Here is a 26,404-nt window from a genome sequence, read left to right on the forward strand (position 1 = left end):
CGATCATAACTTTGGAACCCCTAGTCTGATTTGCCTCAAATTTTGATTGGGGAACTCGGGAGACCCATGGGAATGTTCTTAGCTTGGTTTTAAGATTTTAAGTTGAGTAGGACATCTTTTTTATCGGGAAAAATAGTTAAATCATAATTTACGACAAGCACGCGGGTTATCAGTGGGACTAACTATGACACCCTGTGCAACGCTTGGTTCTAAGCAAATTTATAATAAAACAAAATAAAATCTAAAATACCGTATCGATAAAGAGAAATCGTCTGTCCTAAAACTTTATAACACGTCGTGCCAAAATATTATCGTTATTGATGATTTCATAAAATGTTTATGTACTTGTCTCGATAAAAAAATGTCTAGTCTTTTAGTAAATCATAAATAAAAATAAAAGTTTATTTCAATTTTATTTTCATTAGACTGAATAAAAATTTCTAGAAATATTCTAGTTTTTTTTTTGGAGAAATTCGGGAACCAATGAAGCTTATGTTAACTTTATAGTACATCTAAAATGAACTATACCATAAAAATGACCATTTAAAAAGTTGAATTTCTTGTTAATTGTAAATCAGATTGCTTTATAACAGAGAATACAAACAAAATGTCTTTAATGTCGTCTTCCTATTCCACAGTTGTATGGGTGCTTTGCTTACTCTGTCCCTTTTATCAACCCTATAGTTTAGAACAATTCTTTTTAAAAGATGTTATAAGTAAAAACATACAAAAACATGCATGCGTAAAGTGACACTATTTTCAGGGATGCAGACCATAACAGTTAACTGATTCCTCTTTACACACATCCTTTCGCAAGCAGACAGCCGTTATCCTAACTTTTTATTGCGGCATAGGGAACATGAAATGCTTAAATTTATTAAACCCTTTATCTTTACAAGCTGATGGTGTAAACCTTTGATATTTCAAACCTAAAATATTTAATATAGCAGAATTCAAAGCTTGAAATATCAAAGGTCTACAACATCAGGTTGCAAAGAAATTGGGATTGTGACAAGAAGTTTGTTCCTTTACCCTGATTGAATGATGGGAGCAAGGATATGTTTACCCCGGGTTGAATGCTGGGAGCAAGAATATATTAATTCATGGTTGAATAGTGGGAGCAAGGATATGTTTACTCCGGGTTGAATGCTGGGAGCAAGGATAAATTTACTCCGGGTTGAATGCTGGGAGCAAGATTAAATTTACTCCGGGTTGAATGCTGGGAGCAAGATTAAATTTACTCCGGGTTGAATGCTGGGAGCAAGATTAAATTTACTCCGGGTTGAATGCTAGGAGCAAGAATATGTTTACTCCGGGTTGAATGCTGAGAGCAAGAATATATTAATTCATGGTTGAATGGTGGGAGCAAGGATATGTTTACTCCGGGTTGAATGATTTGAGCAAGGATGAATTTACTCTGGGTTGAATGGTGGGAGCGAGGATATGTTTACTCCGGGTTGAATGCTGGGAGAAAGATTAAATATACTCCGGGTTGAATGCTGGGAGCAAGATTAAATTTACTTAGGCTTGAATGCTAGGAGCAAGAATAATTTTACTCCGGGTTGAATGTTGGGAGCAAGAATATATTGATTCATGGTTGAATGGTGGGAGCAAGGATATGTTTACTCCGGGTTGAATGCTGGGGGCAAGATTAAATTTACTCCGGGTTGAATGCTAGGAGAAAGATTAAATTTACTCCGGGTTGAATGATTGGAGCAAGAATATATTAATTCATGGTTGAATGGTGGGAGCAAGGATATGTTTACTCCGGGTTGAATGCTGGGAGCTAAGATGAATTTACTCCGGGTTGAATCCTGGGAGCAAAATTATGTTTACTTCAGGTTGAATGCTGAGAGCAAGGATGAATTTACTCTGGGTTGAATGGTGGGAGCAAAGATATGTTTACTCCGGGTTGAATGCTTGGAGCAAGAATATGTTTACTCCGGGTTGAATGCTGGGAGCAAGATTAAATTTACTCTGGATTGAATGGTGGGAGCAAGGATGAATTTACTCTGGGTTGAATGTTTATTCCGGGATGAATGCTAGGCCGGAGCAAGATTAAATTTACTCTAGGTTGAAAGCTCGGAGCAAAAATATTTTTACTCTGGGTTGAATGCTGGGAGCAAGAATATGTTTACTCTTAGTTGAATGGTTGGACCCCCCCCCCCCCCACCGAATCGAAAAGTCAAAACGCATTGATAAATAATATTTATAACGGTTTTATTTTTATTTTTTTCACTAAACGAACGATTTTTTTCTTTTAATCTTTTTGAAATTTTACTGGTATGACTTTGTGAATTTGTAGCTTCACCAGTTTTGAATTTACTGGTACCACTTTCTGACCTCGTAGCTCCTAGTTTTGATTTTACTGGTACGACTTTGTGATCTTTTAACACCTACAGTTTTAATTTTACTGGTACAACTTTGTGACCTCATAGCTCCTCAAGTTTTGATTTTACTTTCACGACTTTGTGATCTTTTAACACCTACAGTTTTAATTTTACTGGTACAACTTTGTGACCTCATAGCTCCTCAAGTTTTGATTTTACTTTCACGACTTTGTGATCTTTTAACACCTACAGTTTTGGCTTTAATGGTGAGACTTTGTGACCTCGTAGCTCCTCAAGTTTTTATTTTACTGTTACGACTTTGTGATCTTGTAACTTGAGACAGGGTATCGTAATGAAAACCAGTTTCAGGAGTGGGGTTAAGCAGTTTTGTGGATATCATTATTTTTGTTATGAAATATTTTTTTATTTAGTTTCTCAATGTTCTTCAGTTTGGTCGAATCTCTTAAATCAGATCTACAAATGTTAAGACCCCAGAAAGGAAACTCAGGAGTTTCGTACAACGATGCTCTTTTAAATTTCGGGCTCAGAGTATCATAATGAAGCCCAGTAATTAAAACCCGGTTTCATTAATGGGGTAAATACCAATATTTGTGTTAAAAAATATTATTTTATTTGGTTTCTTTACAATTTTCTTTATTTTTTATGATTTCTTAAATTTAAATGTACATCGACACCAAAAAGGAAACTCGGGAGGTTCATTTAATGATACTCTCTTAAATTTCCGATACTCTCTGTACGATTTCCAAGTTGTCTTGTCAGCATTCTATACTTTAACCTTTCTCCGTTCTTCGCTCATTAATATATGTTTTGTTTTCTAGATGTGCTACTGATGCTAGTTTTGAAAGTTATGACAATGTACTAAAAAGCAATTTTTGATTGATAATATTGATAATATTATAAAGCTGGGAAAAAAGCCGTATTTAAATAGGGAAAAAGAGTATAGACAAACAATCCTGAGTGTGGGTCAGCATGTTTTCCCCCAAACAATATTATCTCTATATAGCCGGTGCAGTTTTTTTGTTGATTAAGTACGCATTTTTTATTTCGCGGAATTTTATCTTTAACCCAAGTTGCAAAAAAACGACTGTATTGAAATTTCAAAAGTCGTCTGCTATTTACTATAACAGTGATTTCAATCTGAATCAAAAGCCTGACTGGAATCAAGAATGGTACAAGAGGAAAAAGAAGATAAATAACAGACTACAAGTAACTGTTCAGTAAGGAGATGATGGAGGAATTTGATAATATATGGGACTTTTGTAATTGTCTGGTTTTAAACCCAATGTTCTCCCCGATTATCGAAAAAACGATGCAACCTAATGGGAAATCTGGAAGAGATCAAGAAATCTGAGTGGGTTCCCTGATAAAAATCAAAGACCCCGATACTAGAGATAAAGGAACCAGGGAACCCAAAGATCAATGAACCTTGAAAAATGGAGATCAAGAAACCAGGAGGAACCTGAAGATCAAGAGACCAGACAACCTGTAGATCAAAAAACCAGAGAACCTAGAGACCAAGGGACCAGGCAACCCGGAGATTAAGAAACCAGGTAACCCGGAGATCAATATGGAAACTCAGAGATCAAGAAACCAGGGAACGTGGAGATTAAGTTTTTAACAATATTTAATTAATGAGGACTTTATTCAAAAACATCATTACAAGTAATACTTTAAGAATGAAACTAAACTAAAATCATATTAGCATGGTACAGTAACCTTATTTATTTGAAAAATTATAACCAAAACATAGTAATTCATTAACATGTTATGTCTGTGTACGGGTTCTTTACTGAGATACCTTCAGAGATGTTAGATATTGTCCAACCTTCTCATTGTCTCTTAGTGCATACATCGACTGCTTCCTACTCTCGGACTAGAAATGAAATAAAATTCATTTAAATTATAAAAATCTTTCATTTATCATATTTACTATTTACAGATTAGACAGATTCTAGAGTTTAGTCAATTGTGACAATTTCAAATTAATCTCTTCTTTCTGTTTGTTTTTTATCATTCCTATGGTTTTACACTCCAACTTTGACCTGTTCTAAATCAAAAAATATCTTTTACATTTTTTAACTTCATGGGGGGGGGGGGCAAAAATCTTCCCCCCCCCAAATCTAAGCGTCGAAGCATGATTCCTGTATACCTTTGATAATTTACGTAAAGGGGATCTACGGTTTCTTGATGGAATCCCAAGTTCAGCGAGAACCTCCTCCTCCATTTCAACAAACATCCTTAAGCAAGGTACAATTTATAAACACATGTTAAAACATCTTATTTGAGTTTAATCTATTTTTTAAATCATAAACATCAAATATATAAATATTAAACTAATATAATCAATTTATTATTCATTATTAGCAACAATTGATTCCCTTATAAACTTATAGAAATCAAAACAAAATATGCTTTGATATGTAAAATATCGACACTTAAATACAAATAGCGGAGCATGTTCATACCTGTATATAGCCACGTTTTTGGGCTCTTGAGAATCTACAAGCTCAACCTAGGACAAACAGTACTTAATCTATATAATACAGCTCTGCGCTGATATATATACTAGCTAAAAAGCGGACCGTAAAAAAGTCGAGTTTTGAAAAAAAAATTGATATTAAAAAAATAGAAAATTTTAAACCTATGTTTTCCCTGGGTTAGTAAACGGTTTCCTCAAAAAATTTCAGCCAATTTGGTTTAGCCGTTTGATCAGCTAAGCTAACATAAATATAAATATCTATATAATAAAACAAGGCATTAATATATATATTTTTTATATATATAATAAAACAAGACCTTCATATATATGTTGTGTATAGCCGTCCAAACAGCTAGACCGAATGGGCTAAATTTTTTTATAAACACGCAGGGGTGGCCGGGGGCAGTTATAGGCTAAAAAAATTTTATTTAAAAAATAATTTTAAAAAAAAATTATAATTTTTTTTCTTCCACGGGCAACGCCACCCTGTTCAGCTAGTATCTATGTGTAAAAAGTTGTCATCTCTTTTGTCTGCCTGTGAGTTTGTTTATCCGATCATAACTCAAGAACCCCTAGAATGATTGGCCTCAAATTTTGATTGTGAACCTGTGAAGAACCACGGACATGTTCTTAGCCTGGTTTTGAGATTCTTAATTGAGTGGGTTGAATTTTATAGCGAAAATCTAATTGTAAGGGTAATTGGTGGGATTAACTATGAGTAACAGCTGGGAAGCTCCGGGTTCCGAAGCTAGCATATAATAAAGCTCTTTGCTCATATAATTATATATATTATGTAGATACATTTGTATCCGATAAGTAAAACACAGATTATTATTTTTCCATTTTATTGTTGTAGATATATTTTTATATCTATATATATATGTTAAATATAGCTGGCCAAAAGGCTACACCAATTATTGGCTGAAATTTTTTGAGGGAACCCATGGGTACCCTGGGGTACCATAGACAAAAAATTCAAAATATATATTTTTTTAAATCAAATTTTCTTTTCAAAAATCCTTTCTTTTCCTTTAAAATTCGATATTTTTTCTTTCACGGGCAACGCCGGGCACTTAGTTAGTAAATTATAAGTACACTGAGCTTCCAGAGTGTTTTGCGACCCTCTTTTTAATATATATGTATATAAATATATATATATATATATATAATTGAATTCTTAAAGAAAAAAAAATGAAATTTGAAAAAAAATGATTTTTTTGCCTATGTTACCCCCCAAAAATTCAGCCAATTCGATAATATAAGTATTAGCTTTAAGTTTCCATTACGGGACTAGAAGTGCATTGCAAGACTGTCTTCTATGTATATTGTATTTGTAACATATTTAAAATTAATCTCTAACCGGTCTCTCCCTTTAAAAGCTAAAATTGTTACTATGAAGAAAGATAAAATATGCATCCGAAGAGATAATTGAAAATGACCTATTTAAGATTCGACCTTTTTAACTCAAAACAAAACCAAGAACATTCTTGTGATTCCTCAATTAAAATCTAGGGGTTTGAGATGGATGATTGATCGGACAAACAAAACTATTCTAAATATATATATATATATATATTTATATATATACATAATAGCATTCAAATCTATTTTTATTTTACTCCATAAATATGAAAGATTTTAATTGAAATTATTACAAACTTGCCTCCTCTTTTTTCTCCTTTTCTTTAATAATTATTTTCTCCTTTTTCTCTTCACTTCCTGCTCTTTCTTCCATGAATTTCAGCCTCTCTGTTTCGCGTTGAGTAAACTCCTAAATTTTGAAAAATAATGTAAAATGATTTTTTTAATTTAATTTTATTATAAAATTTAAAAATTGATTTTTTATTTGTCGCTTTATGACATCATTCTACCTACTACAAAGTATTCGTCTTTCCATGATTTTTGTATACTTTCTTTTCAGATTCCATTTTGGAAATGTCTTCTTTAATTATTACTCATTTAATACTTCTTACTTTAAAGTAGGAAACTTATTTATTACTTACTAACCAAAATCTTTTAGCCAAAAACCGCAAAGGAAAGCAAGAAGTTTTACTTACCTCAATCTTAAATTATGTAAGATTAAGCTATGGGGCATTTTTTTGTAAAAAATACTAAAATTCACCTTGCACAAGTTATAAATGTTTTCTTTGATACTTTTTAAAATAAGATTTGAGATTTTTTTTGAATGTTAGAACTCAGCTTTTTTTTTTTGCTTTTTGTGTAAATCAAATCACAAATAATGTAAGTCAGAAAAAAATTTCGTCAAAATAAATCAAGATGGGTATCAAAATATCCGTCTTAAACAACAGATTTAAGAAACGTTAAATTATTAGTAAAAATTTCTTGAAAATTAGATGAAACAATTTTTGAAATATCGAAAACAGACAAACGGACGGTATTTAGCGGTTCAAGATGCATCTTTTGATACCCATATCAACATCGACCTTCACTTATGATCTCTGTTTTTTCAAATCATAAATTACTGAATGAGTATTTTTTTTCTTTTATAAATTTTGCTTCTATATATAAGAAATTGAGTAAGAAATTGAGTGTTTGCCACGTATTCTTTGATATTTGAAACTAAAATTCTGGTAAAATAAGTAGTGTCAGTTTGAAATATCAAAGGTTTACACAATCAGATTTAGGACTCAACTATTGTATAATTTTTGCTTGTGCAAAAGTAATTGACATTTCCCCTTAACTTATGTGAGGTCTGAAACAACTGTTGAAACAAACTTGAGAAACATTTGTCTGAATTTATTAGTTTTGAGGTGGTTAACATTTTTAAAACGGTCAAAAAATCTATTAAATATTTTCTTCAGTTATATAGGATTAATTAGCCATTATCAGATACCTCTGTGTCCTCCCGTTCTGTTAGCCCAATATCTTGAAGATTTGGCGGTAATTTGAGAAGCCGAACACTTCCTGTTGTATCAGCTGTAGATAAATATTGATTTTCATCTTCAACAACTTCATAACCTATAAAAATAAACAAAAATGTAATATAATCTAGACTAATCTTTTCCTTTTCTAAAAATATCAATAAATATTTTAAAAGTTTTAAAAAGTTGTGTGATATGTTATCAGGAAAATAAGTAAAGTTTAATATTATTAAAAAATTTTATGTTGCATAGCTTCCGATGTTTGTATATATATTATTTATTGTCTTCGGATGAGTCAAAATTTCGTAGGTTTTGAAACAAATTTTTATTCAAAAGTATTTGGGCATTCCAAAATTTAAGCTTGTCACCCTGTCAAAAAATAATTGAAAAAGCACTCGTAAACTCAGAATTAATAATTCCAATTAGTTCCAAACCTCGGGCAGTCTAAAACCAGACAATAAGAATACAATTAATATCTATATATAGAAGCGAACCACTCCCCAGAGATCATCTAGTATATGAGGTTTTTAGTGGTGAAGATAACCCCTCAGGAGATACCTCACCAATTCCCCTCTATCTATAAGATAAGAAGAATCAACCATAGCATCAAGAGAATTACATCCCCAACCAGGACTATTCCAGGAGCATAGTGAACTATTAGAGGACCATACCACTAGATTATTGAATATAGAGGAGAGGTATGACTCTATCCAGGAAACATTATGTAGAATGAAATCCAGGAAAAGAATCTAAGTAAGATAGAGGCTATGGAGTCCAGGATTACCCTAATTGATAGGAATGTTAAAACCTATATTAGTTAGCCCTGCTACAGAGCAAATTTCAAACTTGGAGAGACCTTCCAGCACAACACCCAGTACCAGGATACTATCAGAGACCATTACCAGAGTATAGAAGAGTACTGCAGAGACATAGGTTTACCATGAGGTACGAAAGGAATCTGATCTGAGAAAACAGACTTAGGCAGATGAAAGGGCAGTAGAGAGACTGAGAGATCTAGTAGTGGAAGTAAGAGATCAAGTTAGTAGGAACCCATTATCAGCAAATGTGTCCTGCTCCCTACACACGTCCACACCTTAAACCCCGGACCCAATCCAATCATCTAGAGAATGTGAAGTTGATAAAGGTAACATTGAGTGTTCAGTTAGATAAATTAGACAACTAACCTCAAGAACAATGTCATTGAGATCGGATGTAGGATAAATTAAGAAGTGTAACACAGAAGACACAACTAAAGTCAATCAATATGATAAATCTTGCAGGGACAATCTTTGATCTTATAAAATATATCAAATACCCCTATATAGACCATAGATTTTGCGATGCAGTACAGACAGCATTAGACGCAGCAGACGATTGGATATTAAACATAGAGAGTGTATGTGCAAGGTCAGAAGCACATGCCATAAGTGAGTCACGAGGAGATATTACTAGATTAGGTAGATTTGCAAATAATGCAAATAAGACCTTGTTTGAGTTTATAGATGAAGTAGATCTAGCAATTTTTGGATGGGGTACATCTAAACAACGGGAAGCATTATTGAGTGGTTATCTAAAAAAAGAAATAAAATTCCGCACAGCAGAATTCTCAGACAATTTTACCAACTCTGAAGAAAGATGACCGAGAAGAGACAGGATTGGGACAACCCTCAAGGTTCAGCTACATATGCTGTATTCAAGGAGTACTGTGAAACAGAAAGAGATTGTGTTTCTGCGTATCATTGAGTAGAAAACAGCAACAAGAGTAAACCCAAGACGGTGGTCATATCAGACCATAAGAGAACAGTCAATATGTAATGAAAGAAAATAAAAGTTTTATAAAGGTATTAGTGAATTAATCACATGCCAAGGTGATTAATTCCCCCTCCAGTTTTTTAATGTGCAGGAAGCGGCACCATGCAGAGGTTCGAGCAAAATATGTCGATACAAAGAAAACTTTGGATATTAATGAGTCAAATCTAAAAGTAACGGCTAATTTTGTTTGGCAGGTTCATTAGAATAACCCTCAGCATTTTTTTCCCTCTTGGATATTAAGGTACCCTGTACAGAGACAAACTCAGGAACAAGGATGTATCCACTCCTGACATTGAATCTTTAAAACCAGAGTTAACTCAACAGTCAACATGCTCATTATTTAATGCAGATAGCAGATAATGCAAATAGGGGAATATCAGGTTTTGACTTTTTTTGATTAAGGTGCTTATTCTCATTTAATAAATGGAGAATTGGCGGAGTTAGAGGAGTTGGAGACATAATCGGCAAAACGAACCTAGATAACCCTAGTCGGAGGCGGGGCTGTGTGTCCAGATTATGGCAGATTATGTCCAGATGATGAGAACAGGTTCCAGGAGCTCAAGTGCATTGAAATGGACGACCTCACATCTGGAAATATCATCTCAAAGATATAAACAAAAAGTTTGAATATTCCACAAAATTTATTGAGCCACTTCCTAAATGTGTAGGGAGGGGGGGGGGCGGCAAAGTCAAGTTATTAATTGGGATTAAGAACACAAACCTAGTTTCAGTTCTAATCAAAACATTAAACTTATAGGGGCGTATAAAAGTCAATTCAAGGATAGTTTTGGTTCAAGAATCATATTTGCAGGCTGCATGAGTCATCACACCAGGTGACATAGGAATAAAGGAGGGAGTATCCCATGCAGTGTTTCATATAAACTGGAAAAGGGAGGAAATAGCTACTGGAAAAGAAATACCCTACTCCATAATAGGGGATAGAGAAACTGGAGCATGTGTATACCAGGGTGCGGAAACGTCATGTGTGTTTGTCTGTACCAATAGAGTGTGTAAAGTTTACCGAACCAAAGGTGTGTACTGTAGGTATATAGTGTAGGTATATCTTTTTTTAACAAAAGAACAAGCCAATTGGATATTATAAGAATTTGATATATTATTGAACTAAAAAATGCTGTTATTTACTTCAAATACTAAAAACAGTGCTTTAAAAAAAAATTCGACATGGGGGGGGGGGTCAGACCTCTTCAATCCACTACCCATGCACCTCAAAATCAAATTTCGCCCCCCCCCTCACAAAAGTGTTAGTTGCACTACTGTCAGCAGTATTGGCAAAGGTAAAACTCTTCGGCACCCAAGATACATAAGGCAGGGCAGGAGCAACATTAGTACTAAGTTCATTAACCAATCCCAGCAAGAAAACCTACCCTGCTTTCCTCTTGTGCTCCTCTAGCAGAGGACTCCTTTTATCCTCCGAAAATGGAGAATCCTCCTCATTTACTCCTCAATTGTGGAGTCAACCAAAAACGGAATTCCGTAGGAATTCCTTTTGAGGAGAGCTCCACAGTTACTCCTCAAGTGGAGTACTTCTTTCTTCCAGCGAAAATGGATGGTTCTCCTCATTTCATCCTCTTGTGGAAAATCCTCCTCATTCCCTCTGTTTGAGGAGAGTTCTCCAAAAGAGGAGCTCTGTCGAAATTCCTTTTAAGGAGATCTAATCATGTGACATGGTTGTGGGACAGGACCAGTGATAAGACAACATGTATTTTCATACATGAGTTATATAAAAATGATGATAAAAAACGAGGGCCCTCTGAAAAGTATGCTCATTTGTCAAATCTTAGTCAGTTTAAATCAATTCTTCAAGGTGCAAGCATGCTACACAATATGTTCAGAAAGTTTCTACATGATGAGATCTGCCTGACCTGTAACAATTGCGAAATTTTTTAAACAATGGGATGCTCTTTATAAATACAATAATCTTAAAGAACTTTCCATAATTTAGCTGATTAGCTTTAATCATCAATCTTCAACTTCAACCCTCGAAAGAGTCAACAACCATCATTAATCCACAATTGAAAATATCCCTGATTGAATTCTATGATATAAATCTGTTATTTAAATAATTGTAACCATGTATAAATTGGCCTAGTTCACTAGTAGATATTTAATGAATATTGTAAAGATCATGTTTAGAATTATATTTGTTTAAATGCAACATTTATAGATTGATAGTTAAAAGATAGATAAATAGGTGAAATAAAAAGAAAGATAGATAGATAAATAGAAAGATATATAGATGGATAGATAGATAGATAGATGATAGATAGATAGATAGATAGATAGATAGATAGATAGATAGATAGATAGATAAATAGAAAGATATATAGATGGATAGATAGATAGATAGATAGATAGATAGATAGATAGATAGATAGATAGATAGATAGATAGATATAGATAGATAAATAGATAGATAGATAGATAGATAGATAGATAGATAGATAGATAGATAGATAGATAGATAGATAGATAGATAGATAGATATAGATAGATAAATAGATAGATAGATAGATAGATAGATAGATAGATAGATAGATAGATAGATAGATAGATAGATAGATAGCATATAATGTGGAATATAATTAAAAATAATAATTTTAAGAATATATAATAATAAAAAATTAGTATAATAATATTATTAAATATAGGTTTAGTTTCCAGGCAATGCCATGTTCCCAACTTACAGTATTGTAATTGATAGTCTACGTTAGATGTATGATACACAATTGTATAGGAATAGATGGCTTAAAGTACCTGAACACTCACAACAAATTCAAATGTTCTAAAATGCGAAAATTACAATTAGTGGCAAGTTTTGTGACAGTTCCTTTGTCCAACAAATAAGTTCATTTTTAATTTGGCACATTTATCAAAATTATTTGTGTAAATAGAAACGTAATGAAATGGAGTTTGAACCTGTAATGCAGGTAATGGTATATCCTGAGATGTTTTGTTCATGAATTGGAGAGTTCCCTCCTGCAAGCATACTCCAACATTGAATGGTGCCATCCTCACAAGATGTATACACTAAGCTTGGTCGAGAAAGAGACCAACATCCTTTTGTCAACCCAAACTAAATTAAACGATTCAATTTTTTTTAAAATATACTGTATCCACGCATTTAGTTTGGTTTTTAATTTATCTATATCAATCATTTATTTAAATGATTTTAAATGCAATGTCTCTTAATGTATTTTTAAATGGCTTAAAATGTGCACCTGATCACTAGACTTTACAATAAGGGGTTGGTTTAACTCAGTTTCTCTCCAGATTATCAAAAGATTTCCTCCCACTGTTAAGATCAAATCAGAGTAATGTGGTGACCTACTTACAGCATTCACAGGACCGTCATGGACAACCTCCACAAAATAGGAAATTAACAATACAAATAATAGATGCCATAAAAAATGTTAATTAAGATCTACCTTATACCATTGCATATTCACAGTTAATTCTCCGGTTTCTGAATTTATTTTGTTAACAGAAACATTAGCACGGAAAACAGCTCCCTATAAAACATATTCAGGATTCTAAAAGAGTTTAAAACATCATCATTAAACGTAAAACATTTTAGCCAACAAGTATCTCATTTCAGGTTTTTTGTAACGGTGATGGCGGAGGTGCGGCCCGGGGGGAGTTATGTTAAAGAACTGCTCTAAAATATTTTCTTAAACATTAAGTAATTTAAATGTACCTGAAGGGTGCCTGCAAGAAGAAATGTCGGAACAGCTGTGATTAAAGGTTGATTCGAACTCTTGTCTTTATTCTTATGATGTTCCATTGACGAATTGCTTACCTGTAGACCAAAAATAAAAAGTATTTATGAATAACATCTTGTTAAAAGATGATTTTTTGGCAAAAAAATAGATTATGTGTCAGATTCTCAGAAGCTAACACTTTGTGCATATTTGTGGTTTGAAAGTATATATATCTTTTACTTTATTTTCAACTATTTTCAGTTATTCTGTGTAGTTTTAGTAATGTTCAAATTATAATCATCTCTGTAACAATGTCTTAATATAACTTAAGTTGTGTGCATCCGAACTACAAAATAGTGTAAAAGAAACGGTTTAATGAAGACAATGAGAAAATAGCATGTATCATACTCATTAATGAAACCTGGATTTTTAAACCAGAATTTCTGATAACATAAATACTACAAATACACTTTTTATTTTATGTATTTTATATAATAAAACATCACGAGACACCATTTTTCTTGTATTTTATAATTATAAATAATAATATACAAGGGAAATGGGATAGATATTGGATAAAAGGGTTTTGGTACTGAGCATTTGGTAACGGCAATAAGGCAATGTGATAATTTGATAACAAAAATTTGTTAAGTACATACAAGTGCCAATTTAATAACGACAATTAAAGAGTTAGTGACATGCAATAAATATATGATATATTCATGTTTCCAAGTCCAGGGCCGTGAAAATGTTGAGGTTGCCCAGGTATATCCTGTAATGTCTAAAGAATTTTCTATTGGTCTGTGTTTATATAATTGTTACCTAAATTGTCAGTTTGATTTTATTGCATTGTTGTTTCCATTATACATACCTTTTCATCTCTGAAAAAAAAACTTTCTTTGCTTGTTTTTCAATCACATTGACCTCAAATTTATTAATGAACTTATTGATTAAATTAAATCTTTAGATTAAATAGTAAATATGTGGCACATTTGTCCCAACAAAAACTTCATTTTAGCCAAACCTGTCCAATAATTTTTGACAAACATGACTAAATTATAAATTTATTACATTTGTTACATGGAAGGCGTGTTTTCTAATAAATTATAGAGGAATATTCCAGCTTAAAGTGCTATATGGATGGAGGGAGGAAACTAGTTTAGGGTAGAGATGATTATAGATGCGGTTGATGAGAGGATCCCCGGATTTTTGTTTTTGTTTGGAAAGGTATGAAACAATAATGAGAGAAAATGGAAGGGAAGGAAGAGAGGGGTCGATGGTGAGGACAGGTTTAATGAGGTTAAATAAAATAATGTTCAGAAAACCCAAGTATACCCAAGTAGCAATATTCTAGTATATCTAAATAATCGTTTATTGCAATTAAAAGTAAGGCAATAACTAAACAAAGTTAAAATTCAAATAAACTAAACTATAGCCATGGCCATATACTGCTACTACAGTCGTTCACAGCTACTGCTGTTACTGATCTAATACTTAACTGCTTCTTACTTTCCTACAAACTTGATCCCATCTTGGTCCGCAAGCAGCAAGTTGATTGGAGTTCTTCCTCCTGTGAGAAGCTTTGTACACAACTGACAATATTCTTTTGTTACCAAGGTGAGTGGATTTAAGATGTCCATCCTGCCAGGAGCTTTGAACACAACTGACCATATGTTACCTCGGTTACTCTGTTTATAAGGAACTGGTACTCCTCTACAGATGTTGCCTCCTACTGAGGCAACATCTGTGTCTTCCCTTCTCAACGGACCTTGTTGCCCCTTTTTAATTCTTTTAAGTCTGCCTTCCCAATTAGGTTCTGTTCCACACAGGGAGAAGGGGCTGTATCACCCTATTGTGTTAGAAAAAACCAATAGTTTACCCAAAATCAGTAATTATTGAATATTCTTGAAAATCTAAAATGAGCATAGTGCAATTATATTTAAAGTACGACAATAACAAAAGAATTAAAAAAAAATAAAACTTAACTAGTTATGTGAATGTATAGTTTTATCCCCCAATAAGGTGAAACAGACCCTTAAGATCTAGTACTGGATCTAATTTTACTGCGAATCTTTCACTCATCATATAGGTCCTCAACTGCAGGTGTATTGCAATCCTTTCATGCACCCAGGGTTCCATTTGGGTCAACAGAAGCTTCAGAACCTTAATCTTAATGAATATACTTGGATCCCTATCCAGGTCTACTGCAATCATGGATTGCCAGTTTGATCCCATCCAGGTCAACTACATAGAGTTAATTTGAGGTCTCTCTTCTGTCATGAGCTTAGTGCACAACTGACTCTCTACTCGCTCCTCTTAACCCTTCTGAGACGCCCTCTGTGTATCCTCCTCTTTGAAGACCTATTCACCCTTTTTAATCCATTTAGTTTTAGTGAGGGGACGAAAATCTCATGTGCGTGTGTCTGTACCAAAAGGGTGTGGTTCTGTTAAGGCTTAAATAAGGAACCAAGTAGTTGTACTGTTGGTATAGTACAGAAGAATTTTGGCATTATACAGTCTAGAAGAGTACATTTGTGTATTGTTAATTGTTTAATTAAAAATAAGTTTAATATACATGTATATATATATATATTATATTGTGAGCATAGCAGTCTCACAGCCTCACTGTATATAGTCGGGATAGGTCTGATTGTAAATAGTTCCATAGATGTAGCCTGCACAGTTCTGATCTAAACCCAGAGCGGATCTTAGATTGTAAATAGTTCTCTTGTTAGAGATAAACACCCAAGCCAAGCCATGGCATCGACCTAGGCTAACAACTAGGCCAACAGTTTTGTATAACCTGGAGGTGGAGAACTCACAACATTTGAACTCGTTATAGAATCAGTATCAACAAGGAACTCAAGCTAAATAGACATCAGAGAACATTATTCGCCATGGAAGGCAGAAAAATCTCTGAAAGATAATCTCTCATTGAGTCATAAGGTGATCCAACCGAGGAACATAGTATCTTTTATTTATTAATATGTTTAGTGTAAATAAAATGTTTTGTGCATTTTGTGTCTTTGTTCAGAATAGTTTAGTGCTCATTCATAAAACAATTCAATTATATATTTAAGTCAACATTATCAGTGATTCAAGCTTAATCATAAGTGAGGACATTGTTCTGCACCTTATATGAATGTAGGTTTTAAATAGCTGAGTTTTTGTGCCACAATAAGGAACCCGTCTGCAAGCATGAGGACTGACTTTCTAATGCCAGATCAGTGCCATTTCCATTCCCTTATTTTTATTCCCTGGTTTTAATTCTTCCTTCCCAGTTGGGTTCTGTTCCAAACAGGGGGGGGGGGGAAGGGAGCTGTATCACCCTCACAATAAGGTAAGGTTTATGTGAAAGGTGACAAGGGGAAGCAGGCTAGGGGTGACAAATTTTAACTTTAATAATTTTTTATTTTAGTTAAATTTTACAATATCTTTAAATTTCTACATGATATCAGATGAAACATTTTGAGACTTCTATAATTCTAATTTTTCATTCTTTCTTCTTGATCGTCCATCATACTTCAGCTAATTTTGAAAATAAAAATTGCAGCTAGCCAAATTTCAAGAAAAGAATTATTGTTCCCAGCCCTGTATCTCAGATCTATTCTTGTTTTGTTTTCTAATTTGCTGGAGGAGCTGGAGTCAGCTGTAACACATTTATCTTGCATAAGCTGCAGTTCTATAACACACTTTCCATTGCGCTTTTCTTGGAGGAGGGAAGGAGGCGTGCTTTACATTTTCCAGTTTTTTATTTTGAGTAGGACATAGAGGGGGGGGGGAAATGGGACGTCTGCCATCCTGTGTCTTTGTCTTCATTTGCTAACATTAAAAAAAATAAATAGTGTTAAGCTCAAATCCCCTTCTAATTTTCCTGTTCAAAGTTTTCTTTTTCTTTCTTGTTTATCTTGTTTTAAGCTCCATCCCTACTCCACTTTTTTTCTGTTGAATTTCTTTTTTCTTCTTGCTTCTTGCTTCTTGTTTTTACACTTTAAGGCCTTTCTAAATAGTTCTTTTGATATCCAAGTTGTGGAAAAGGAGAGAGATTAGGAGATTTTGAAGGAAGAAGGACATAGGGGATTGCTCCCTGTGTTCCTTCATTTTATTCTGTTTCCCTGTTAGGGGAATTAAGGAAAACCCATAACTGATCCCCTTATGCAAAATGGGGAGTTGTGAGCTCTGAAAGCTCTCTTGAGAGGAATCTTCCAGAGCAGTCCATTCCTCACATCTGGTTGAGTAACAAACCGGTATTACTGTGAATGGCTTGTATATTCATGAGGGTCTTTCAGTGCACCAAGCTGAAGATAAATTTTTGTTTTAATCTATGTACAATTCTTGCTTCCCCTGTAAAATACAAGATGCATAACTAAACTAAATGCTTTTCCAGCTGAAATTCTGGGACCACTCTGCTTAAAAGCAGTCAGGCAGCTGGCTTGGGGGACAAATAAAATGAATAGATATCATAGAAAAGGTGATCCTGGTTGTAGGGAAGGGGATGGATAGTAGGTGAAGGGAAGGATGGATGGTAGATTAGGTGAGGAAGTGTGAAGGAGAGGAGGAAGTTGTGTGGGCTGATAATTTAAATTTTTTAAAAAATCAATAAATACTTTTTTGCTTACTTAGATGAAGCATTGCTGACACTGCTTCTCCTTGATGATGCTACACTTCCTCCAGGTTGTAAACTATGCAAATCTACATGTTCAGGTCTGTCTAAAATGGCAAATGCCTAAAAATAAATTGACATGATTTGTAAGCCTAGAAAAAGGTATTAAAATGTAATTGTGAATTTTGATTATGATTGTTGAGTTTAAAATCTGAATGTGTGTCTGTTTGTCACTAATATTTTTTTTTTAAATTTTCTTTTTGAAATCAGTTGGTACAATCCACAGCTCGCTATTTCAATCAAAGTTTTTTATTTAACCCACCAGGGCACAAAATTAAAACATTTTTTGTGAATCTGAAATTACAAAAAAAAACTTTTAAAACATCATCACTTTAATTAAGAATATTTTTAATTTAGAAATGATGTTCTTTAATTTAAAAAAAATTTTGTGGTATGGGCAAGGTTCATACAGAGGTACCCGTAGCTCTTTTTCTTTTTTTTAATGCATATTTTTTTTTTAATTGCTCTAGCTTCAAAAGTGATAATCGCTGATCCAAAATTTTAGTTAAAAATAAAACCTGACAGCTTATGATTTAAAAAAAAACGAAAATCTTAAATTTTTTTCATACTTTATGAATTAATGAAAATGAGATGTGAAAAATTGAAAAATTGAAAGATCCGGGAAATCGATTTGTGACTTGTGCTCAAATAATTGGTTGTAACAAAAGTATGAGGCATAGAAGGAAAAATTTTATATCATGAAATGACTGAAATAACCAGCTTTTGAATGAAACCTTGATCGTAAAAATTAAACGAAAATTGTTTCCTCAGTTACTAATACCCCTACTGCACAGTTTTTTTCTGAGACACCCTGTATTCTTAGCTTGGTTTTAAAATTGAGAGGGTTTAATTTAATAAGGCAATTTTAGCTTCCAGGCAAAGCTATGTTCTAAATCTATATTTACCCTACTAACAAGAAAACCTAAAAATACTAAAGCCTTTATATAAATATACATACTTTTAGGTATATTTATGGAAAAATTCGTATGCTCAACTTTTTGGTAAAGAACTTGCGTATAAATACGGTATTTTTACGGATTAAGCATGCCAGAATTCCAGTTTTCCAGAATCGTATTTTCACGCATAATTACGTATACTTTTTACCAAGTAATTTTTTAGTAGTTTTTAGGTTTTTATCTTACAAATTTTTACGTATTTTTCGGTTTGTTCTTTGCTTTAAAAATTGTATTTTTAGAGTTGAAAAGTTTGATGCAAACCAAAAATTATGAATATTTTTGTAAATTTCATGCCAACTAAATTTAAAGTGTCAATATATTCATGAAACCTCAACTGCAAAAAAATAATTTTTAAGCTAGAATTTAAAAATATTTTATGATTTTTAAAGAGAATTTTTATGTAAGAAATAAAATGCAAACATTTTGGTAAACACAATATTTCAAAATTTCTATCATTTGGAGTAAATTGATGTTTTCATTAGAATCAATGTCAGTAAATTCTCGATTTTTTGATAAAAGAAGTTCTACTTTGACAGGTATAATTGTAAGTATGACAAATATTGAATATGTAATTGTTGAAGATATAGACTAAATGCATGTATGAAATTTAGGGCTGGGCAAAGTTCCGTTAGGAAACGGAGGATTTCAAAAATTACTGAGGAAAAGTCCGTTTAAAAATCATTAAAGAAACAGATTACCCGTTTTTGAAAAAAAAATCAACGGTCAAAAACGTTAACTGAAAAGCTTATAACGGTAAATTTTGTTATTTTACGCGTTTTGATGTTTTAAATGTTGTCTTCTGTGTTTAAAAACATTACCGAAATTTTTTTGCTGTTAACACCGTTTTTAACCTTTGGTTTTTAACATTTTGGGTTTTTCGTGTGGAATTCCAAAAATTAAGAAATGTTAGGATTTTTTCACATCCAAATGAACTTATAGAAAAAAACTAAAAATTCCTAATTCATTGGATTTTTTAAGGTTTTTTACATACTCATTTTTACGTTTGTGAAATACATATTTTTATGTTTGTGAAATACGTATTTTTACGGATGTAAAATACGTATTTTTACGGATGTAAAATACGTATTTTTATCAAGGAAATGGTTACAAAATTATGTATTTCATTTGTATCGAAAATACATATTTTTACGTATTCCTAACCTAAACATATGTATACGTATACATATCTATAGGTTTTCCGGTTAGTAGGGTATATATACAGCTGTCATCACTGTTTGTTTGTTTGTATGTCCAATTGTAAGTCAGGAACCTCTAGACCGATTTGCCACGAATTTATTCATGAATTTATATGTGTGGAATAAGGCGTTTTAACCATTTTCTCCTTATATGTATACTCAACCGATAGAATTAAAATTTTAATCTAAAGTTAGCTTTGCTTTTGTAAAATTATAAAGTCACTTGTTATTCAACGAGCAAAAAAAGTTAATATAAAAATTATACCTGGAGACACATTGGATGAAACCTTTCTTCAACGCTGTCTGGTTTTAAAAATCCCAATTTATATATTGGTTTCCATTTTAACTCTAGGTGCGTGTAGCGTCCGATCACTTGCTTATACTTAGAAGACTCAGACTAAAATTATAAAGTAAATTAAATTGTTTAGATTCTAAACAAAAGGATTTTTTCATTGTTAGTATGAATTTTGAAGTAACAATAAAGTTTTATCCTGATAATAAAAATGAGTAAATGACAGATTCGTCAGAATTTCATACTTACATTTATATTTTTCTTTTATCAAGAAAAAAGTATTTAAAGGCTAGTAGAAATCAATTATTTCAACAATAAAATCATAGGACTGGATTTAAAGAATTTAATCCAGGTGTTCCCCAAGAGTTTTTGAACAACCTAACCGGAGGTTTACAACTTTTGAATAGGGCATGGCAGCTGAAACTTAGTTTAGTTCAAGATTAGAACTTTTCTGGGAGTTATTCTAAATTTAGATTTAAATACTGAAATATTCTGGATAAAAACCAATCATGCATTTCATTAGGAATAGTTTTTGTAAAAGCTAAAGTTAAAACAGATAAACTTTAAAATCATATAGATTAGATTTTAATTTAATATTTTATCAACTAATTTATTAAACAATATTATCTCTAGGTTCATAGTATACAGAGGGTAAAACTATTTATCCAAATTCAGCTTACATGAGCAATCTATTCTAATGTATCTAATGTTCTTGAAATATTTCTCTACCTTAAAACTTTCTCTGCGGTCCTTCACGCTTCTATTTAGAGTTGAAGAGTTAAATGAGGTTTCAGCACTTTCAACGGGCTTTACAAAAATAAAGAAAATTTAGAAAACTTCCAAAATTTCATGATGCAGTCTTTAAAAAATATTTATTGTTTATTTTTATGCACCAACCTTGATGTCAATCTGCCAAACTAGAATATAGTTTTCACGTGCACAGCTCATAAGTTGCTGGGGATAATTTCCCATACCTTAAATAATCAACATAAATTATCTAGTGTCTAGTTTTTTTTTACATTTTTGTACGTAATATAAAACTGCATTATATAAATCTTTTCCGTGCCATTTCTATTTATTCTAAAAAAAAGAAAATGAAGAAATAAGGTTTAATGGGAGTATTAAAATAAAAATTGAGTGTTCACAAACCCAGCAAATAATGCATATTGATGCAAAAGATAAATAACTTGTTTCATATTTTAATGTACAGAGTGTCCCAAAAAACATAGGAATTCAGAGAAGAATTCGATATCTTTGTTATTAATTAGCATTGTAATACCTAATTTCAAAAGAGTTTATTTTATGAAAAGGGTAAAAGACTGTATATATGTGTCTATGTCTCTGCAAGATGAACAGTGAAGACGAACAAGTTTACTATGTTTGTATACTGTACTTTTCTTGTTTTTAAACAAACAAAATGTGAACATATCAGACGAAACTCTTACAGATTACAGCCTTCTCAGTAGGTGTCACTATACTGATTTTTATTTTAAATTGAATAAGTACTTTAACATGTTATTTCTGTACCGAACTGTTAATCATATTAAAAGGAAGAATGGGGAAATTGATCAACCGTCTCAACTTTTGGACCCATGAAAATGTCGTCTTCAGTTAGAACTTTCATAATTAAAAATCAAAATTTTTTGTATGTTAATATGTATTTTATATGTAAATACATATTGTCGCTTAATCATTTCATTGATTTTGCCTGGCATTTCTAATTCAATAAGAATAGGAATAAAGGGAAAGGAAATTGAGCTGGTCTGGCATGAGAAAGCCAGTAGCACTGCTTTGCAGACAACTAAGGTAAACCTTACACACACTCTTTTGGTACAGACACACAACATGACTACAGTCAAGGAAATTGCAGAACAATGTCGTCAATTATAATTAAGCTTGAATAACGACTAGTTTATTGTAAACTTTAATCAAATTATATTCTTTGCATGAAAATTTGGCTTATAGTGTTGACTTAAATTTATAAATAATATACTACATGTATATTAAACTTACTTTTAAGTAAACAATTAACAATAAACAAATGTACTCTCCTAGACTGTACAAATACCGAGATTCGTATGTTCTGTATATACCTACACACCTTCTGTTCGGTAAACTTTACACACACTCTTTTGGTACAGACACACACACAAAACGTTTCCGCCTCCTGGAATTTATCTTTACAACTCCTTAGTTTTGTTCTTTCAAATCTCACTCCATGCCGAAATATGTTTGTAAATTTCTTAAACACATCTATGTTATTATCCAGAGGCGTATTCAGGGGTGGCTACGGGGGCTCATTACCTTCCTGGATCAGTGAAATATATGCTTTTGGTGGGGTTTCGGCTTATGAATACGCCTCTCTTAATATCTTCAAAACTATGTCTATAAGTTCTCAAACACTTTTAAATCTGTCAAAATACAAAATTGAAGACCAAGAGATATATTTCGAAGATCTTCATTTTTCGGTTTCACAAATTGTTCATTCCTTGTTTAACAGATTATGCATACAGGCATTATTGTGCTGTCTGAAATTATTTATTGTGCAGTAAAATGGCTAAAATTCACTTCTGAAATCTTAATTTACATTAATATATATTTAAGTTAAATACAAATTCTAAGTCTGTTTTTGTAAACAAAGGGAGTCCAGTTTCTGTTGCATAAATCCAATAAACGTCAAAACGGCTGAACCGATCGGGCCCAAATTTTTTGTGGGACATCTAGGGACCCCAGGGAAGGTTTATGAATGATCAAATTTTCAAATATTTGTCTCCATCAAAATTCGGACTTCAATAAATTTTTGAAAATTTTGAAAATCCACGAAGTTTTTTGTGAAAATCCGAGAATTATTTTTGTTTTGTTTTATGATGTACACAAAGAGAACATGTTCACAATTAATTTAGAAGATGGCCGCGAAGCGCCCTCTAAGGCTAGTACTCAATATTTCTCAATCAACCTTCAAGACGGATATTTCATGTAAAATCTCAACTTGAAAGGATCTAAATGCATTATTAAATACCTGAGGACTCTTTAGGAAAAGAACTTTCTTGGTCATATCTTATCGAATTTGGAACCCACTGAATATCCATAACTTCTTCCAAATGGCCCTGATCTAAATTTCAAAAATTAATCCATTCATTTAGTTTTAAAACTCTAAATCTAAATTTAAAATATAATGATTATATAAAGAAAATAAAAATGTTAACAAATTAAAAAAAGGATTTCTGATTTCTTTAAAACTGAAAAAAAACTCAAATACTGTTGACAAATGTTTTTTTATGAAAATATTTGTGAGGTTTTTGACTTTTTTTCCTCAACAAAAAATATTTGGCAATTTAAGAATTATCATGCATTGAATTTTGGTTTGAAGAAACTTACAGCATTTAAACTGAAATTTGGGGTAAAATTCATAGCAAATTAAATTCTTTAAAAGGGGAAAGGCCATTTGACACTTTGTGACGTCAAGTTTTGTACAGGCTGCGTTTGGTCCTAATAATTGAGATAGAAGGCTGGAATTTTGCATGCATCCTCTAACTGTGGTTATCTACAAAGATCACCTCCATTTTGACCTCCATAAATAAGAAAATGCAGGAAAATACCACTTTTTCCTTCTCTAATTTATTTATTTTAAGTTCATCAGACATGTTTTCATATTTTTTGCTGCCACATAAGTCATGTGCTGATATAGACCCATATATTCGACCTATATTTTGACCTCCCTTCGATAATGACCTCCAAAAATGGTCAGAAAATAAAATTAATAAAAATAAGTCATATGGTATCAAACCATAGGATTTTTGGTGTTCCGATTCCATTCTGATACCCTTTTTTGACCTCCAATGATTCTGAAGGCATTTTACCTCAAGATATCAATGACCTCCGATACTCCTTAATGACCTCAGATGATTCTGAAGGAATTTTACCTCCAGACATCAATGACCTCTGGAGATCAAAATATAAAATCAATGATAATAATTCATATGAGGTATCGAGTCATAGGTTTTTAGTATTCCAATTCCATGCTGATACCCTTTTAAGAACTCGGATATTTCTTAAGGTCAATGATGATTTCCAGAGGTCTACGGATGAAATCAATGAAAATGGGGCCAATCCTTGTAACTTTTTCAAATGGATTCATTCTACGTTTTCTGTATTCTATATCAATAAATTAATTCATAGTTTACAATTTACAAGTCATTATCATTAAACTAATATACTACATAAGCCTATCTCCTTAAAAACCCCATATAATGTCGTCTTTACCAGTCCCAAATTTAAACCGAAAAATTTCTCCGACTCGAACTCTCTTCCACGACAAAGGAAAATTGAAACAGTTAAATGTTTACTAGTGAAAATCAAATCCAATGATAACTTTGCAATCCTTCGTAAATTCCTCTTGAACAACCGGATTTATATTTTCAGAAGTATTATCAAATGGTTAAAACTATTCCATCAAACCCTCTGACTCTTAATCACTCCTTTATCACGCTGACAAGATTAAATAGTAAGTTATATTGTTAATCATTCAGTAACATTTATATATTGGTATTTATTTTACTATACCTGCATTTTCTTGCAGGTTTGAAATATATCAGTTAACAAGATTATTTGCAACTTGTGTCAGAGTAAAGGAGCCCAACCAACAATCCTATTGATCAAAGAACCAATGGACCAACTGACTAACCTACCAATTGAATAACCGGCCAACTTAACATATTATTGTTGACGCCCACCTACGTTTCAACATTTTAAACAACATGATCTGAAACATCTAAGATGGATGTCGTTAAATCCATCCAACAGGATTATATCCATGGAGTAATCGAACCTACCAACACTGAGACCCCTCCCCAGGAACCTCAGAAAACATGCACCAGAAATTCACCCTGCCTACTACAGGGATCTACAATCTGTGGCACACTGATCTACCACATCCGCAACCGGATGTAACCCTAAACAACAGCAATACCACACCAACCACTCCACTCACCGTTGTCCTTCCTCAACCACCTTTTCTCTGAAATTTACACCAAAATTTCCCACCAAACCAGGAGCAGGAGAACCAAGAGAATCAGGAGCAGGAGAATCAGAAAAACCAGAAGAACCAAGAGCAAGAGAATCAGGAGCAGCAGAACCAAGAGAATCCGGAGAATCAGGAGAATTAGCTAAATCAGGAGCAGGAGAATCAGGAGAATTAGGAGGAACAGGAGAAGCAGGAGCAGAAGAATCAGGAGAATCTGAAGAAGCAGGAGAATCAGGAGCTGGAGAATCAAGAGAATCAGGAGCATGAAAATCAGAAGAATCAGGAGCAGGAGAATCAGGAGGTTCAGGAGCAGGAGAATCAGAAGGTTAAGGATCAGGAGATTCAGGAGAATCAGGAGCAGGAAAATCAGGAGAATCCGGATCAGGAGAAGCAGGAGAACTAAAAGAACCAAGAGAACCTGGAAAACAGGGAGAAATAAGACCACCAGATCCTTCAACCGAACCAGGCCCTTCAACCAAGCCTGATCCATCAGCTGACCCAGATCCTTCTACCAAACCAGTTCAACATCAATCTAGAGAGGGTAAATTGTCCTTTTCAAGAATAAACCAATATATTGCCCTCTTCTAGAATAAACCCATATAGTGATTACAGACATAAAATCTCAGCTGCCAACATTCAAGACCTTCTCCGTTGAAAAAAAGAGACATATTTGGGGCTAATTCTATCAAGTTTATTTCTAACACTTTTTTTCATTTTTATAAACATTTCAGTTCAATCTGAGTTAAATTTGTATGTTTAAAAATAGAAAAACAAGCGATTCTATGACAATCTGAGAAATCCTCCCCCCTTCCTTGCTCCTTAAAATTTCAGGAGCGGTTTTATCATTTTAAAATATTAAAAACCTGGAATGTTTGTTAAACCTGCCTATTGCACTCTGAGCACTCCAATGAAGAACGGGGATAAATCCCTTGTCCTCGTTCCACTCAGTGAAAACATCTCCTGAAAACCAAAATATCCTCAAAACTATTTTTAAGAAATTTAAATGTCATTTTAAACACCCCCCCCCCCCC

The 26,404-nt window shown here is 32.9% G+C and overlaps 1 protein-coding gene and 1 long non-coding RNA gene across 2 annotated transcripts in view; both read right to left on the bottom strand.

Moving 5' to 3' along the window:
• Nucleotides 1-3,995: 3,995 nt before the first annotated feature.
• Nucleotides 3,996-4,936, bottom strand: LOC111716164 (uncharacterized). The gene is made up of 3 exons (XR_002768430.1): nt 4,817-4,936; nt 4,501-4,588; nt 3,996-4,224 (listed from the first exon to the last, which is right to left on the bottom strand). It is a non-coding gene; the product is annotated as an uncharacterized LOC111716164 (long non-coding RNA).
• A 1,545-nt stretch (nt 4,937-6,481) lies between these two features.
• The window catches only part of LOC111718327 (WD repeat-containing protein 63), a gene marked incomplete in the record, with an annotated part of 29,051 nt that continues 9,128 nt past the window's right edge, over nt 6,482-26,404 (bottom strand). Inside the window, 12 exon segments of the mRNA XM_023493893.1 lie at nt 6,482-6,601; nt 7,685-7,809; nt 12,462-12,618; nt 12,764-12,904; nt 12,971-13,054; nt 13,240-13,341; nt 14,115-14,124; nt 17,863-17,969; nt 20,324-20,455; nt 21,080-21,157; nt 21,248-21,324; nt 23,370-23,462. Of these exon segments, the coding sequence (XP_023349661.1) occupies nt 6,482-6,601; nt 7,685-7,809; nt 12,462-12,618; nt 12,764-12,904; nt 12,971-13,054; nt 13,240-13,341; nt 14,115-14,124; nt 17,863-17,969; nt 20,324-20,455; nt 21,080-21,157; nt 21,248-21,324; nt 23,370-23,462 (1,226 nt within the window).

Source organism: Eurytemora carolleeae, unplaced genomic scaffold (assembly GCF_000591075.1).
Source record: "Eurytemora carolleeae unplaced genomic scaffold, Eaff_2.0 scaffold83, whole genome shotgun sequence".
Classification (NCBI taxonomy): domain Eukaryota; kingdom Metazoa; phylum Arthropoda; class Copepoda; order Calanoida; family Temoridae; genus Eurytemora; species Eurytemora carolleeae.